The following is a 17,476-nucleotide window of genomic DNA, read 5'->3' as shown; positions in this document are numbered from 1 at the left end:
AAAGTTGCCCCACTTACTCCTCACGAAATTTTCACAGGTCGTACTCCCTCCATTGAACACCTGAAAGTTTGGGGTTGCTCAGCCCATGTCTTTATCCCACATCAAAATAGAACCAAATTTCAACCCAAAAATGTCAAATCCTTTTTCATTGGTTACCCAGATGTAAGGGGTATCGATTCTACAATCTTGACACATGTGCGGTTATTAAAAGCCGCGATGCTCACTTCTTCGAGGAAGAGTTCTTTGAAGCAAGGTTGAGTAGAAAACAAACCAATTTTTATGAGGAGGCCCAAAACAATGATGTACTTCGAGACGCTGAACTTGAAACTTTTAAACCAACCCAACCTGATCCCGGACTCCCTATAGAAACTGAACATTTACCTGAGCCAAGACGAAGTAACCGAGTCAGTTGATCACCTCTTTATCTAGAACATTTTATCTACCTTGGAGAACATTTGATAAGGTTGGGGATGATCCAGATTCAAAACCTAGAACTCACCATGAAGCCTTGACCTGTTCTGAAAAAGAATACTGCGTAGAAGCCATGAAAGATGAGTATGCTTCCATTAACCAAAACTATGTATGGGAATTAGTACCCCTACCTAAAAAACGTAAGGCCATTGGTTGCAAGTGGATTTTCAAGAAAAAGTTGAACTTTGAAGGGAAAATAGTAAAATACGAAGCTAGGTTGGTTGCAAAGGGTTTCACTCAGAAAGAAGGGACAAATTATGAGGAAAATTTTTCCCCTGTTGCCAAATTTCTATCCATCCGAATCCTTATAGTTATAGCAACCCATTTTGACTTGGAGGTTCATCAAATGGGTGTTAAAACAACCTTTCTAATAGGGATTTAGAAGAAGAAATTTACATGACCTAACCTGAGGGATTTGAGGAGAAAGGGAAAGAGAACTTAGTATGCAAATTTAATAAATCCCTTTATAGCCTGAAACAAACATCGCAACAATGGTATATAAAATTCTAGGAGACCCTTGCTCTTGCAGGGTTCTCCACAAATAATGAGGATTATTGCATATATCAAAAGGTCAGTGGGAGTGATGTGGACGTTATATCATTAGATGTGGATGATATGTTAATTGTTAGTAGCTCAATTGCCCTAGTAATAGTGACGAAAATTTTTCTTGCACAACGCTTCAATGTGAAGGATTTTGGAGAAGCTTCATATGTATTGGGCATCAAGATAATAAGAAACATGAGAGAGAAGGCTATCCAACTTTCCCAGGCAACCTATTATAAGAGGATTCTGGAAAGTAAGAGTAAGCCCATGTCTACCCTAATTGACAAAAAGACGAAGCTTAATAATAAGATGTGTCATACCAAAGACATAGATATACGAGTCATAGAGAGAGTGTCATACAGGAGTGTAATTGGGTCCCTTTTGTATGCCATGACGGGAACAAGACCTGACTTGTCCTTTATTATGAGTTTGGTGAGCCGTTTCCAAAGTAATCCAGGAGATGAGCATTGGAAAGCTGTAAAAAGAATTCTTTCAGATATTTAAAAGGAACAATGAATTATGCGTTCACTTATAAGGGGGGAATTGAAATAGCAATAGAGGAATACTCAAATGCAAGCTATCTTACGGATCCAGATGATGCGAAATTTACATCTGGGTATATGTTAATGCTTCAATTTTTTGGAAGTCAAAGAAATAAGATCTTGTGGCCTTGTCCACCATGGAATCCGAGTATGTGGCATGCTGTCTAGCAGCCAAGGAGGTCGTGTGGATTAAGAAGTTTCTTAATCAACTTAATTTTCATCATGTCCGTTGTGAGGCAGTGAGAATTTTATGCGATAACACTGCGGCTATTTGTGTCTCTAAGGAGCATCGGTTTCACAAGAACTCAAAGCATATTAAACCTTATTTTTATAACTTGAAAAACGAGGTGAGATTGAAAGAGATCGATATCAGCTATATATTTACAGATTTAATGATTGCAGACCTTCTGACTAAGGGAGTTGTTCATAATATTTTTGTAAGACATGTGAGAGAGATGTGGATGAGAGAAAGTGAGGAAGAGAAAATGTAAGGCCTTCAAAGGCCAAGTGGGAGATGTTGGGTTTATGTGGCCTGTAAAGGCCTTATGAAATACTTTTATTATAGTGAAACATAAACTCAGTGGGAGTGTGGTCTCTCGAGGACCATACTAAGCGAATGATGTTTGCTTATCCCGGACCGTGGTTGTCGATCTAGGCCAGTCAGTTGGAAAACCTAAAGTACCTGGGCATAAAGAATTAACCGAGGAAGATTTTGGGTTAACCTTTGAGGAGGTCGGAGCTTATGCCTAGATGAATGAGCCGAGGGACTGTGTGACCCTTGTGTGTGATGGTAAGCCTATTGAGACGAGGGCCAAAACCGCATCCGTGTTCCATCACACGGTATACATATCGATAGATCATTCGGGAAAGCTAGATATCCACCTTTGGGTGAAGCGTATGCATGTGTTAGAGATACCCCTATACACTATAGAGATGTGGTCGTATCAGGTCGTGGTGACATTGACTCGTCTCTAGGGGATGACCTGTAATCCACAGACTGGGATTGCGACCCCTTGATTCATCGACGTGACTTTGGTGACTTGCTAATGAGCCTCTACTTGGACTGTGGGTCATGGGAAACACTGGGTCAGTTCGGTAAAGCTTATGTGGTATGTAGTCCACAGTTGGAGGTGGAGTACCCCATATTTACAGATTGAATTTCTAAAACCATATGGATCCTTTACCCATCATATTAATTTAATTGTATTCATTTTATTATTGAAATAATTTTAGTTTTATTACTTGAATTTTTATGAATCTCTCAATCTTTTAATTATGATTTATGGACTTGTAAAAAAACAGTTATAAATTTTATAAAGTTGTAAAAATTCATATATATATATATATATTAATTCGTTGTATTTTAAACCTTTTTATAAAATTCCATGGGGGCCCAAAATGCACATGGGCCCACCATGTAGCATGTGGGTGGGGGCCCACGTGCCACAAAAGGGTGGCACGCCCCACCCTTTGGATTCTTTGTTTGCTTTATGTTCAAGTCTTTAAGTTAAGGTAAGTTTGATTTGTGGCATGTGGTCAAATCTTGGAAGGAAAATATTGACTATGGCTTTATTTGTTTTATAGCAAGTTTGTTTTAAAGAGATATGGTCAATTTGAATAAATAGTAAATATTGACTTTATCTTATTTATATTTGGTAGTATTTATTTACTTGATAATATTTGATATATCTTTATGGAATGTATGACATGGATCATGTAATTTTATAGAATGCATGATATTTATTTTATTTAAATATATTGATGGGAAAATTATTTAAGGAAAGATGGATAATGGTCCAAGCACCTTCCATAATGTTGATAGTCCATCTATGGAATGGATGGCTCAGATCTCTCAACCCACAAGTCACCTTGATCAACGGTCTAGATTCAATCTAATGAAAGATGCAAACTATGAAAAAACCCTAAGAAATCCCAAACCTAAATATTCATTATAAATATGCGTGCTCTCCCCTCAATCTGTACACAACTTCTTTCTCTCTCCTATAACCTATCTCTCTCGGGCATGTCTCACTCTCTCTAACTTTCTCTCTCCAAAATCCTAGGTGGTACTCTCTCTCCTCTCTAGATGTAAGTTAATTTTATGGGTTGAAAAATTAGAGGGGGCCTGAGTTAATATTGGGGGTTAAGGTTTAGTAGAGATTTTAAGGGGCGCTTACCTAGTTTGTCCGAAATCAGCTATCCCTGTTCGAGATTGAAGCTAGACCACAGATCCCGTACCATTGGATGTGGTGTCTCGGTGTGGGGTGTAAAAAGCCCGGTTGAGGTAATATCTGACATCTTTTATTTTATTTGCTTTTTCTTTATTTTATATTCTTGAGCACAATATTAGGTTGTATGAATGGTATCAAGTTGTTGAGATTTATTTTATTGATGTGCTATTTATTTTGGAATTTCTATTGCTTGTAATAAGACCATCTCTGAGTGATCTTGTTGTAAAAATATAAGGGGTTTTTATTATTATTAAGAAAAAAATTGTATTTCCTCAGCAAAAGATCACATAGGTCTTTCTTTCAAACATTACAACATGATGTCTTGAGTTCCACTCTTACGCATAGTTAGGAAGTCTCCATTAAAAACACAAACTTTTTCAAAAAATTTCTGATTTTTTGAAATTAAGAACTCCAAGTTTTTCATTTTAGAAAAATCAAGTTTTTTAATGGAACCGATATAAATCCATATTTTATCTTTTTCAAATTTTTTTTTGTTTTCAAAAAACCTTCTTCCCTATAACTTTATTTATTCCTTAACTTAATATTATTGAATTTTGATTTAAAGATAAGAACATTAATAGTGGAAGGAAATTAAGAACTTTGATCTAAAAACTTTCACAAATGAGTTCCTTTTAAACAATTGTACAACAAAAATGCAAGCAATATATTCCCCAAAAAAAATAAAATCAAAACAATCGTATATCTCAAAATAATTAACCCAAGGAATTTTCTTTCTTTCTTTAAATCTATATCATCCTTTAAATCTATATCATCCTTATAAAAAGCAAGAGAGAGATTCAATTATACTAAAGATTTAGGTAGCTAGGAATTCAGTGCGAGATTTGAATTTGTTTAAGAATTTTGTTTTGTTTTTTATGCCAAGAGAAGTTCGATTAATTTTGTTTTTTACTTTTTATTTCATTGGTGTATACAACATAGCAATTTAAATGGACCACTATTTTATATATTTGGATCTTTGCATTTTTGTTTTAATTAATTGCAATCTCATACATGGTGTGTTTTTTGTTCTTTTTTCTTTGAAAAATAATCCTATATCTTGGTTCATAGTTCTTGTTATTTGCTAATTAGTTTGTGTTTAGTATTGTTGTTGTTAGTTCATTTTATGCTTCTAATAAATCAATGATACATTTTGTGTCGTGACAACATAGTAAGCATTGTTGCTGGACTTTTTTAAAGTTTCAACAAAAAAATTGTCGGGTATTGCTCTAATGAAATTAGGCTATAAAATTAAAGTTTAATGGCTTTAATATATCTATACAATAATTGCAAATCATAATTGTTTATTATGTTATCTTTATATATCCTATTTTTTCACTACATTTTTTTGAACTATATCCGAAATATTTACTATTCTATGACTTACTTTATTTTTGGCAATCTGTATTTTTTACCTAATTGTTTCTACCAAACATTTTGAAATAAAACCGATTTGTTACCAATGTTTTGGTGTGCCGATATTTTATTATTTTCGATTTGCTATCTGTGTTATGGATAGGAAACCTTTCCCTGCTAAAGTACCAAGAAAAAAATATTGTACTTTAGCGATTGGGCCTCGACTTAATTAGTCAGTAGTCGATGTTTGTAGCGCTATGTCCTTAGTTCCATTCCTACTGACTTACTCGAAAAAGAAAGGTAAGCTTCTATGCTTCCCGTGCTGACAAAACCTTTAAGGAAAATTACAAAAGTCCCCAAAGGGGGAGTTTTCACACAACCTATCTTCAAAAAAGTTTTTTTTAGCAACGTTTATGTTAAATTGAACTTTTCTAGCAAGTACCTTCGAGTAAAAAAAATCATACTTTTTTTACAAAAATGCCTATAGTGCCGGACCGTATGCTCAAAGTGTCGGACCACCCCTATTTTATGTCGAACCGCATACTTTTCGGAAATCCAAAATACCGGACCACCCCCATTTTATACCGGACTGCATGCCTTTCAAAAGCAAAGTGTAGGACTGTCCCCATTTTGTGTTGGACTGTATGTTTTCTATAGGGTATTTTAATCTTCATTTTACATTTTTTATGACTTAGGAGGGTATTTACTAAGAAGGTTAAATTTGGGGTAAAAAGTGAGAAAAAGAGTTTGGTTGGGGGGTAAGTTGCATAGGAAGTCTATTCATAGGGTTTATTTTGAATTTTCCCCCTATCCAACCATCCATTCTGAATAGACAGTTGAGATGGCCCCAATCACAATGTCACGTCTGCAAACTATTTTATTTTTAATTTTAAAAAAAATCTATTTTGACACCAAATTTTGAGCATCCACACCTCTTTTAAAGTAGCACCGGTAAAATAAAAAAAAAATCTCAATAAAATAAAATGATCGAAATCCTCTGAAAGTTTAAATAGGTATTTTGGTCATTATATTTTATCAACAAATTGTTTTTAATTTTTTTTAGGTGAGTCCCTTTAAGATAATGGTATGTGCCAAATTTCATATTCATATAATTTATAGAAAAAACTAAAAATAAAATACTTTGAGGCGTCAGATCTAGATCAAATGGTCAATGGCTCACTTGATCTAAATTGGACAGCTGGATGATGGGGTAGGATAGGCGTACAAAAGTTTCCCAAAAAAAAACACCATTTAGTTACGAAAGAAGTTTATAGAAGGTTGCAACCTGAAAATGTAAAATTTAAAATGCATCTAAAAAATCCATGGAAAAATGTTGTTTTAATATTGACAAAACCTCTAATTGATCATCTAGACAACGAAATGGATGAATATGAAATAAAAAAAGATTTTGAGATCCAAAAATAGTGCATCTTGCAATACATTATCTAGACCGTCCATTTTTAAGATTTTCAAATGTTTATAAATCTACTTGATTTTAGCCATTTTTGGAATTTAAAATTTTATAATTAGATATAAAAATAGATTTCGAGATAATCCTAAGAGAATTTTTCATCAAAATTACATGTTATGATAAAATTAGGAGGTGCAGAATGTTTAATGTTGCAAGAAACCACACCATTTAGTTATTCTATACTGGTTCCTATAAAAAAAAGAGCTCTAGCTTAATTGATTAGTGCTGGACCATTTTAGTTATTCTATACCGGTTCTTATAAGGAAAAGAGCTCGATCTTAATCGATTAGCGCTTGACCATTTATAACGCGACACTGGTTCTCATAGTCTCATGAAAGGTAGGCCCTTTCCTGACCGACTCACCCAAAAAAGAAAAAAAAACGGAACCTATAATGTCATGGCCACAGTATATCATGAGCACAAATTACTTGTACTCCTTAGAAGACTGTCAAATATTAAATTTTGGGATGCGCGTTAAGAATTACTGAGATGATTATTTTTAAAAGAATTTGAAAGTTGAGTTTTCTAACATTTAGATCTCATCATCTAAATAAAAATTAAGCGGTCTTCAAGACATTATTTGTTCAAGTGCAAATATGATAAAATTTGAGGTTAATCCATGAATAGGTTAGATCCGGAAAGTTTGAGGTCCTCAAATTAATTACGGTTGGGGTTTTACAGAGTAACAATGTAGTCCCGCGGAAGTAGTATATATTTTGGCAGCAGACAAAATCCAGTATGCTGAGGCTTGAGAGGGAGAGAGAGTCGCGTGCGTGTGCATATGTCATTCATAATCTCCTAAACGGGAAGAGAGAGGGGTGCCTCTCTTGCTTGGGGAAATGCAGGCATATCTTGTGAGCGGAAAAGCTGCACCCCCACCTTCCTCGTCCTCGTCCCTATCTTCCATTGATGCTTTGTGGTTTGAGAGAAGAGGAGGAAGAGGTCTCTTGTGCAACAGGAGAAGAGCTTCGTCCTTGTTCACTACCAGATCCACTACCAACTCCTCTCAAGAGCAGGACCACTACTCAGTCCTCGGCCTCTCCTCAAATGCTTCTTCTGCTGATATCAAACGTGCATTTCGCTTTCTCGCTCTCAAGGTCACCTCTCTCCCCACATTTTCCATTTGTTTCTTCTTTTTTCTCTTCCTCATTTTTTTTAGGGTTGTTGATTTCGTCTCTTTGATGCCCTTTTCCTGTTTATTTTGCGTTCCTTTGCTCCTCCTTATTTGCTTTCATCCTCCGTTTAAAATCTCTCTCTCTCTCTCTCTCTCTCTCTCTGCCTTTTTGGATGGGCTCTGCTGGAGATATGTGAATCTCTGTTGTGGGTTATGCATATTTTTGTTTTCAAGACAAATTTGGTTTTTTTATAATAGCTAGTGGAAGTCTAGATTGTTCGTAGGTGATATGGTATTGCAATCTTTTGACATTAAAAACAATGTTACATAGTGAGCATCTGAGTGAGTTCATTCTCTGGGAGTTGGAATGGCAACACTGTTTTCATTTTTCCCTTTGATTTTATTGTTTCTGTTCGCTCAAAGATATGGGAGGGAAATGGGATACCGACCTTCCAACTCCATGGGGATGGTCTGATCCGGATTCATTGGCATGCTTACTGAGTGCTTTATTTGTAACTTTTCGGTGTTCTAGACTTGGATGAAGTGGAACCAGAAGGGTTTCCTCTTGGCTCTTTGTATAATTCCCATCTTTTTGTAGGGTTGAAAAGAAAATTAGTAAGATTTCTTAGAACATGGTAGTTGAAGTAAAGTCTTCAAGTTTCTTTAGTCTCATGGTGGCCTTTGGGTGTTTTCACTAAGTTGCACCAGTTTATGGAGGGGATACAAGCAAAAATACCTTGGATGGGATACAGGCAAAAATACTTTGGAAGTGCTAACTTATCTTGCTGTTGTTTGATCGAATGGGTCTAAGCAAGTGGACTTGCAGGCAATTGTGATTAGGTACTTGCCTCTAATGTTCAAGCCTTTGGTTTCTTAACACATTCCATCCCATGGTGGTTTGAAACTTGATCATGGCTGGGGATCCTGAGAAAACTTCGTCTGGCTGGTTGAAAGGTGATGTTATTTTTGATGCAAGGTTGAATTCCTTTACAATTTCTTATTATTGGGTATGTTGCCACCAGCTGTCCCAAATTTAACGGTATTAGATAACACTTGAAATTTGGCGAGTTGTCTGATTGGTTCAACTAGTTGCATTCCCTGAATTGATTTGTTTGGTTGAATGACCCATTTTTTCTGCATCAACGAGCCTAACTGAGCCAAGTTTGGACATTCTTAAGCTTACTTGCATGATTGGAGGATGAGCTTGAGATTGACTCGAGTTTGAACCACCCAGCTTGAGCTTGGTGTGATTATGGGGAGGTAAGCTTCAGCATGGCTTTCTTAAGACAACATACAAGCAGCCAAGTGAAGCCATAAACAAGCCCACAACTGACCCAAGTCAAGCCAAAAGCAAGCCAGGGCAATCTATAAACAAGCCACGCATAAGCCATACTTTTTGGCTCCAAGTGTTTTGAAAATTCACATGTATTAATGTCGCATTAATATATATTATTAGAATATATAGTTTAGTAAACAAGAGCAAACCAAGCTTGCCTCGGCTCAAGCAAGGCTTGAATAATAAATGAACCCTCCAGCTCCGCTTGGCTTGGCTTTTGAGCTGGAAAAGATTGTCCAAGTTTGGCTCACTACCAGCCAGCCGAGCGAGCTTGTGATCTGGCTTGACTTGTTGGCACGTTATTGGACAGGTCCTTCTTCTTCCTTGTTTTTGTTTTCTTTTAATGTTGATTTACCTGAAAAATGCCAGATTTATAAGATTTCATTTTCTATGGAAAATTGGTTTAATCCTCCAAAAGTGTGATGGAGAAACCCTCTCTTTGGGGACGAGATAGAAGATGTATATGTGAACAAGGTGAACAGTAGACCTTGTGTCCTATTTTATAGGCCCTGTTTTCAGTTGGAGTATTTCTTTAGCATGGAGATGTTTTGCTGAAGATGATTCAGCTCATCTCATTGTGTTTTTTAGATTGTGCACTTCTAGGGGTTGGGTTGAGACTTCTTTACTGAAAACTGCTTCATCATTAACTCAAAGAAAGAAAAATGCTTCGTTATTTGAGGTGGGTTATTTCTTCTCTTCTAGGGGATCAAGCAAAGAACCTACTTGGCTCATGTTTGTTGAAGATGGCAAAGACATAATATAAATGTCTTTATTGTGGGAGAGCATTTGAAATTGTGTAGAAGCTAGATGAGAAGGATTGCTTGGTTGTGTTTTACTTTACCAACCATTTTTGGGGCACAACCTAGTGTGAAAACTGACATCTCTCAATAGGTTACCTAACATGCTGATGTGTTTACTAGGTGATGGATTTACAAGGTTGCTTTTCATCCTGTGTTTCATTGTCTTTACTTGATTTGGTAGCATCCAATGGCCTTGGATATGAAAGACTACTTCATGAAACCAAAGGATGGATGTGTTAGAACATTGTTGAAAAGGTTTTAGCAGAGACCTTTAGATCATGGCTTAAGCTAAATCTGGATGTGGATTGATCAAGTAGAAAACTAGATTTTGAAAAGGCAGGTCTTTTTTTAATATTCTAATTTGGTACTGTCTGTCAGGTATTGATTAATTGAAATAAATAGAGACATTGGTTTGGTTAATTTACATTTAATTTCTAAGATGTGGTTGCTTGTGGTCAAACGACTGATTGTGTTATGTAAGAATTCCATCAATGCAATCATTAATGAATGGGCCACTTCGTACGACACATTATATGGAGGACAATTAAAAGTTTTTAAGTACATGGATGATGAATAGTGACTAAACAGTTCCATGATATCTTGGGTTGATAATCCAAGAAAATAGAGAGATCGAGGAAGACATCGCACATAGAATTAGAGCTGGGTGACATACCAATGAAGCTGAAGGGCAAGTTCTATAGGACAGTTATGAGATCAGGTTTGCTCTATGGGGCGAAACATTGGGTGGTCCAAAAACAATATACCTATAGAATGAGTGTATCAGAGATGAGGATGTTGAGATGGATGAGTGGCAAAACAAGAAGCATAGAATTCAAAATGAATACATTCGGAAAAATTTAGTTGTGGCACCAATATGCGATAAGATGAGAGATAGTAGACTTAGGTGGGCTAGCCATGTGTGACGCAAACCCAATACAACAGCTGTTAGGAGGTGCAAGTTAGTTCAAGTGGAAGGCTCAAAATGGCAAGGGGTAGGCCCAAAATGACATGGTTTGAAGTACTGAGAAACGATATGGGGACTTATTGACTGACCCTTAATAGAGCAAAATGGCGGAGCACGATTCATATAGTTGACTCCAATTAGTTGGGAAAAGGCTTTGACGACGGTGATGACATTTGTGTCTCTTTTCTGATAGGTAGTCAAGAACATCTTATCAGTGTTACATGGACATGGACACGGGTGTCGTGTCTAGTACATGTCTTGAGTGTCAAGTAGTTTGGCCAAAAAACCTAGTATAGCCTAGACACGTCCATACAATTCTTCCTTGTCCTTTTGATCTTATTTCTAAGAAGTAGGCCTGTATGATGTTCCATCATTTTAGATCAAAAGGCTTGTGTTTGAGTTGTGATAAAATATTGATGTAGAAAGAGAAAGGGTCGTAGATAAGTAATGGTGGCTCTTGAGAGTTGAGGACTCGAAACTTCGATGTCAATGAAAAATTTGGTTTCTGTTAAGGAACTTATTGAAACAAAGATTTCATTCAAGCATTGGATGATGCAAAGCTGTTGCATGCTAGGATATGATGATGAAAAGTTGTTGCATGCATTAAGGAGATATAATTCAGACAGCTAACCCGTAAAAGGAAAGTAGAAATTTAGTCAACTTTGGAATGGATAAGTTAAAATGGACACAAGATCGTCATCCTACATTATGTGATGGTGTTGGTGAGGATGATGGTGATGATAAATGTGATGAAGGGGACTCAGACTTTGACTGGAATGAGCAGCTTAGACAGGATGGGATGGATGGGGCATTCTTAATGTTCTCTTTTACCTTTTGACTTTTATTTAGCGGCTGTCTAAGTGGCATGCAAACAATATGGATGGATGGATGGTTCATAATTATGCAAGTCTAATTAGTGATGAGATCTAACAGTACTGGAGAAATAGATTAGAACGAAATTTTTTATTTTAGTTGATTATTAATGCTTAACTTAGTTTTTCTTAAAAAACAATGCTTACTTGGTAATTAGATTTAATCTCTAAGTATTTAAACTAAAAATTTAATAGATTATTTATCAAATTTGTCTTTTACAAACATCATCAGTAGTTCACTAATTCGGTGCTCAAATAATTGTTAGGAAATGATATATTGTTTTCTTTATTTATATTTTTTATTTTCATATTGTTGAACTACATTTCTTAGTTGACAGTCTATGCAGCCGAGTCAGATTGTATTGGACACTATATTGTTTGTTCAGTAATCCAGTCGATTTTGATAACACTGCATTTTATGAAAGTATAGTGTATACTCCTTTTATACATTGTAATGTGGCATTCGTCGTGTCTTGCTTATTTACATGTTTACAGGATATAGTTGCCTACTACATATGGTATATAAGATTCACCTATATATTGATATATATTGATTTGTTTTACATATAATGGAGTATCATAGCTAGTGTTTGTGTATATCTCATTAAATATGTCTTAGCTTTCATTATTAAATATAGATCTGTATGGATATGTACACCCCACATGCACCCTCATATATAGGTATATGCAGGTGTGTTGTGCATGCATTCTTATGTGTGTGTGTGTGCACTTATGTTTATGTTTACATGGGTGTATGTTGTGTAACTTTATATATGTATTTCTTCATGTCTCTTGGAATTGTTATTTCTTCATCCAAATATAACACATACCTACATGCATATATAAATTCGACATGTTGCCTATGAAATGCCAAACCTCTATTTGGACAAAGACCAAACATTGATTATGGCATGACTGAGCTTCAACTGTCATCTGCTCCTGCTCTGAGGTTCCTGATCAGGGGAGACACTCTAGTAGCAGCAGTTTCAATTTCTGAGGATGGTGGTTCTATTTCTTGCTGCATAAAGAAAGAATTTAATGCCTACTGATTCTTAGAACTGAGTAAGAATTCATCTGTTTGATGCACGTTTCTTTGAAGTTGTTGATCTATCGGAGTTGGAGCTTTGTTTTGGTATCAAAATCATCTTAAATGAATTGAAATATGCATGAAGAAAATATTTGGCATGAATCTTCCTTCAATGTGCATCCCAGAGGAAGGTTTAAATGGTTGCTCTGCCACTAGAATCTGAGTTCTCTGTTTGCATGTTACTTTAGCTCAAGGATATACTTAAGCTCAAGGATATTTTGGATGTTTCGAATTGGTATTGTATTCTTTTCTCGATCGGTTTCAGTGTAGTGGTATGTGTTGATGTTTCTCAAGTTTATTTGAGTAAGATATACATAGGGCCTGAGAGGCAACATGCTTCTTATGACACTTTAAGTTGTTATACCTATCTTGAGCTATTTCCAATGAGGTGTAGGCCCCGCATTGCATGGGACCCACCTAGGACCCTCACTTTTTAACTTTGAGGTCATCTAGGAAGACTATTGAGAAATGTTGGCGTTTTGAAAGTTTTGGTAAACTTGTGAATTACATAGAAACAACGATAAAATCACTCCTATCCATAATGGATATTGGTGAGAGTTTTTCGGAAGAAAACTGATCTGACATCTCATAGAAAACACCCATTTGATGGGAACCTTTTTGAGAAAGCCTCTTAGTAGTAGCTGACCCCCTATTAAGGAACTTCTTAATTTCTCCCCTACTCCATATTAGCTATCACTTTGGGACTTTTAAAGGGAAAGTAGTAATGACGTTTCAAGGTGCACCTCTTTGATTCCTGCTCTACATCTGTACCGAATATTAGATGTTAGGCAAGATGCCAGAATCACATTTGGAGTGCTTCCTTGTGCTTCTCAATCCAAATCACAGTGCATAACAATGAGATGCACCAACTTGGCGTCTCTTTTTTGATGAGTAACTTCCATTATATATCAGGAAAAAGTAGAATAAAATTGAATCAATCATGCAATCAACAAGGGATATATGCAACTAAAGGTGTCAAGTAGTTGGAAGTCATCCCCACCAGATTAATTCAAATTGTTCAAATTGTCAAGTATTTTGGAATATGGAAATGAAGCACCCGCATTAGAGTGTAAAGCTTAAAATATAAATTGAATGAGAATATACAACCTTCCGTTGCAATACCACCATACCTCTCTGTATCCCTTTCTAACACAACATTGTTCATACCCAACTCAACCAAATCATCCATCTTCCTTTCATTGAGGTCCCTTTTATAAGTTTAATCCTAAATGACTCTAACCCCTTAAAAGTAATGCTCGCTCTTGATCCCTTTCATTAATGACAATTGCATTCTTAGGGGATACCTCTTTTCTTTCATCACTGACTACTGTTATATTAGGCAAGGACAGGATCATATCTTCCAATCTGGACTTGAATATGGGCCACAACTTCACCAGAACACATCACTAGAGTGGCCATGCTTTAATTTCCGGCCCACTTGAGGCTCGTTGCACTGGTTTAATTATGTGGATTTTCTTAGTTAGAGATTCATTGTTCGTAACTTTGAGTTTGCATAGAAGATTCAAGTGTGCAATCAACAATCATTAAAACAATTTTAGAATTGTCGTTCTCATGTACTTTTGTGAGGGTTAGTAGTTGGGTTGGTGATCCTTTATTCATCAATCTGGGCCCGTCTTAAATTTCTCCAGTTCTGTCATGAATTTCTCACTTATGCATTTCAACTTTGGGCATTACTGACTTTCCAAATAGAGGAAAAACTTTAATTACAGTGTTGTATTTGAGGTATTACTATAGTAGCTTTCAGGCTGATGCCTTGTAATTTGGGTTGAATCTTACGATTTTGCAGTTGCTGGGGTTTTGTGCTTTCAAATGGCAATGCTTTAATCAGTGTTTGAAAAAACTCGATCCATAGTGGCATCAGCTAATCCAGATCGGGAGTTGGTGGGAACTGATATAGTCTTGGTCGGAACTAGGAATCGGACTAGTTGCCAAACGGTTCCCTCAGGGAAGTGGGCGATTTGGATCACACGGTTCCCATGAAATGTAGTTTTTTAGTATTTTTTTTATTTTTTTCAATTTTTATTGATCAATTCCCATTGGTCAGATCGCCGATACAGATATGTTTCCCAGATGGCCGGTTCACCCTAGCGATCTGGGTTTTAAAACACTGGTTTTAGTTTATCAATAAGTACTTATAGTCCAACTTTGCTGTTCTGCTACTGTCTCTTTACAATATTGCTGTCTCAGAATTTTGTATGCCTTTGTGAAATTGAAGTAGTATTACTGAATCTTAATTTTGTCGTATTCATTTTTTGGTTGTGCAGTATCATCCTGATGTTAGCAAGGAGTTCCGAGCTGGTGATGTGTTCAAGAGCATTCATCTAGCATATGAGGTTCTTCAATATAAATCAAATCTCATAGAATCACTTTGGTATTATGCATTTCTTTCTTATTTTAAGGGTGTTTGAGTATTTCCATGATGCTTTCCTTCTCCAAGATTAATGGTGACTACTATTTCCATTTTATTTGCGATATCTTGGAAGTACCGTTTGCGATATCTTGAAAGTACCGTCAGTTCACTAGACTTATTTCTTTTTTCCAGCATGTTTTTAGAAAAATACAATCTCATACTTAAACTCAATATAGTGCACACTTGAATATATGGTACATTTATAAACATAGATTTAAATTGGACTTCATCATCATCATCATCATAGCCTTTTCTCAACTATTTGGGGTTCGTTAATAGATTTAAAATGGACTAATAGAAGTTCGTGTATATTTTAAAATTTTTTTTTTAATTATAAAATCTCTTCATTTTCTTCTTGTTTTTCCACAATTTTGTCAATAATCTTCTTAGAAAAATTCAAGGCCTAAATCTCCCAAATTATTACCTTGCCAAGAAATTTCAACAAGATTTGTCACTTTATCAACTTTAAAAGAAAAACAAATGTCTTACTTTGTGAACCTCCACCAGGTATTATCCAACAAAACAACACGTACAGAATATGACAAAAAAAGAGTAAGAAGAATTCAGGAAGAGAGAAGAAGAAGTACTCGGAGGAATTGGGATTCACCGGAGCAGATCAACCCCTATGAAAGGGTGCACGTATACACAAGGTCGGAGCAACGACGGAGGCGCAAGCAAAGGCAATGGTTTAGTCAAGTGGAATTAGATTACTCTTCCTCTTCAGATGAAGACGAGGAAGAAACGTCGGCCTCAAGTCAAGAGAGAGGCTCATTTGTTGAGGTTTTGAGGTTCACATTCTTCACCCTCCTCATTGTTCAAACACTTGGGGTTAAGGTTGCACTCAGTTTAAGTGGGGTGAATGCGATGCTTGATAGGCGGCTTGACAGTGGTTATAAGCTGGGTTATGTGATTGCTTGGTTTATGGGGGGGAGAGGTGGGGTTCTGTTGGCTATTTGCCTTTCTTTTGCGAGTTGGCTTTGTGGAAAATGTAGTAGTAGCTTTGTGGCATTGGTGGTGGTGGCGATGTGGGTTGGGGTCGATCTTGCAAGGTTTGCACCATTGCCTAGAGGTGCAATACTTACATTGTTGTATATGTCAATTAGGTTGCAGGATGATTTAAAGGCTGAAGGTATTTAATGATGAATGGTAGGTTCGTTTTTAAGTGTTTCTGTATATATCTTCCTGTTTTGTTTATGCATCGGAGAATTGTTGGGTTCTAATTTCTATTTGTTGCCCTCACGTCCATTTGTTTTATATCGGCTTGCTCAACATGGGCGCTCTCTCTCTCTCTCAGCAGTCAATAAATATTATCTTGAGTTGCGAAAAACTTGATGAGACTAATCCGGCTCAATACGCCCCGGCACCCGGCATAGAGTGAGGCAAATTTGTTGCAATAATAGTAGGTAAATTGTTTTGATAGGGCTGCAGCCTATCAAAATAAGTAAAGGGCTACCTCAAAAATTTTTAAAATCGATCATCTCCTCCTTAACGGTTATGGTTGGATTAAAGAAATTTAAATTTTAAATACTAAAAATAGTGTATATTGTGGCATGTTTATCTAAATTATTTATTTCACCCTAAAATAAATGCTAAAAGTGTAACATAGAGCTGAGGCTCTAATCAATCAAATTTGAACTTACCTCATAAAAATTTCACTAAAAGAGGTTGTTTTAGTGCCCAAATATCTTCAAATTGATCATCTTGACATCAAGGTGCATGGATTTCAAATTTTGAAAAATAATGTATTTTGTAACGTATTTTTGGACCTTCAATTTTCAAGATTTCATAGAACTATCGATGTACACTATGCTTTAAACTTTATAAATAAGTATGAAAATATATTTTTAGGCTATCACAAAGATTTCCAATATTGAAACCACATTTTTCGATATTGTTTGAATATAGGCTCTAATTTGATTATTTAGAGCCTAGGCTCTATACAAACTACACCCATTTTTTAATATTCAAATTTTGTAGTCCGTATTGGAAATTCTTGAAGCTATCCGATGGCCAAAGCTTTCCTAAGAAGACTTTGTTTTCATAAAGCTTAGATTTTAAACAAGGGTGGTGTGGTTTCTATAAGGTTGCAACCTTAACAATCCAATTGCAGCACACCTTAATATTCTATCATAACATGTAATTTTATTGTAAAAAATTCTTAATATTATTTTAAAATATATTTTCAGACTAATTAGAAAATTTTAATATCCAAAAATAGTTATAATCGAATAGATTTATAAATATATGAAAATCTCGAAAAT

The 17,476-nt window shown here is 35.8% G+C and overlaps 2 protein-coding genes across 4 annotated transcripts in view; both read left to right on the top strand.

The window, feature by feature from the left end:
- LOC18448798 (uncharacterized) overlaps positions 1–7,404 on the top strand; it is a 30,009-nt gene extending 22,605 nt beyond the window's left edge. The window contains exon 14 of one of the 2 annotated variants that reach the window (XM_020676469.2): positions 7,293–7,404. The gene's annotated coding sequence lies outside the window, so the exon portion shown is untranslated. Of the gene's footprint in view, positions 1–3,752; positions 3,836–7,292 lie in introns of those variants that run through there. The other variant, XM_020676470.2, reaches the window with a different exon arrangement.
- On the top strand, positions 7,350–16,435 carry LOC18448797 (Chaperone DnaJ-domain superfamily protein). 2 transcript variants are annotated; one of them, XM_088863283.1, is made up of 3 exons: positions 7,350–7,708; positions 15,070–15,176; positions 15,723–16,435. In XM_088863283.1, exons 1-3 carry the CDS (start codon positions 7,451–7,453, stop codon positions 15,769–15,771), a joined length of 414 nt encoding a protein of 137 aa, XP_088719409.1. In that variant the 5' UTR covers positions 7,350–7,450; the 3' UTR covers positions 15,772–16,435. The 2 variants fall into 2 exon arrangements, with proteins under 2 accessions (XP_088719409.1, XP_006858918.1); XM_006858856.4 differs by having other exon boundaries at positions 7,374–7,708; positions 15,070–15,138.
- Positions 16,436–17,476: the final 1,041 nt, after the last annotated feature.

The sequence above is a fragment of the Amborella trichopoda genome, chromosome 3 (genome assembly GCF_054954075.1).
Source record: "Amborella trichopoda isolate Santa Cruz 75 chromosome 3, AtrichopodaSantaCruz75HAP2 v2.0, whole genome shotgun sequence".
Taxonomy (NCBI): domain Eukaryota; kingdom Viridiplantae; phylum Streptophyta; class Magnoliopsida; order Amborellales; family Amborellaceae; genus Amborella; species Amborella trichopoda.
This window is presented reverse-complemented; position numbering and strand designations above follow the sequence as displayed.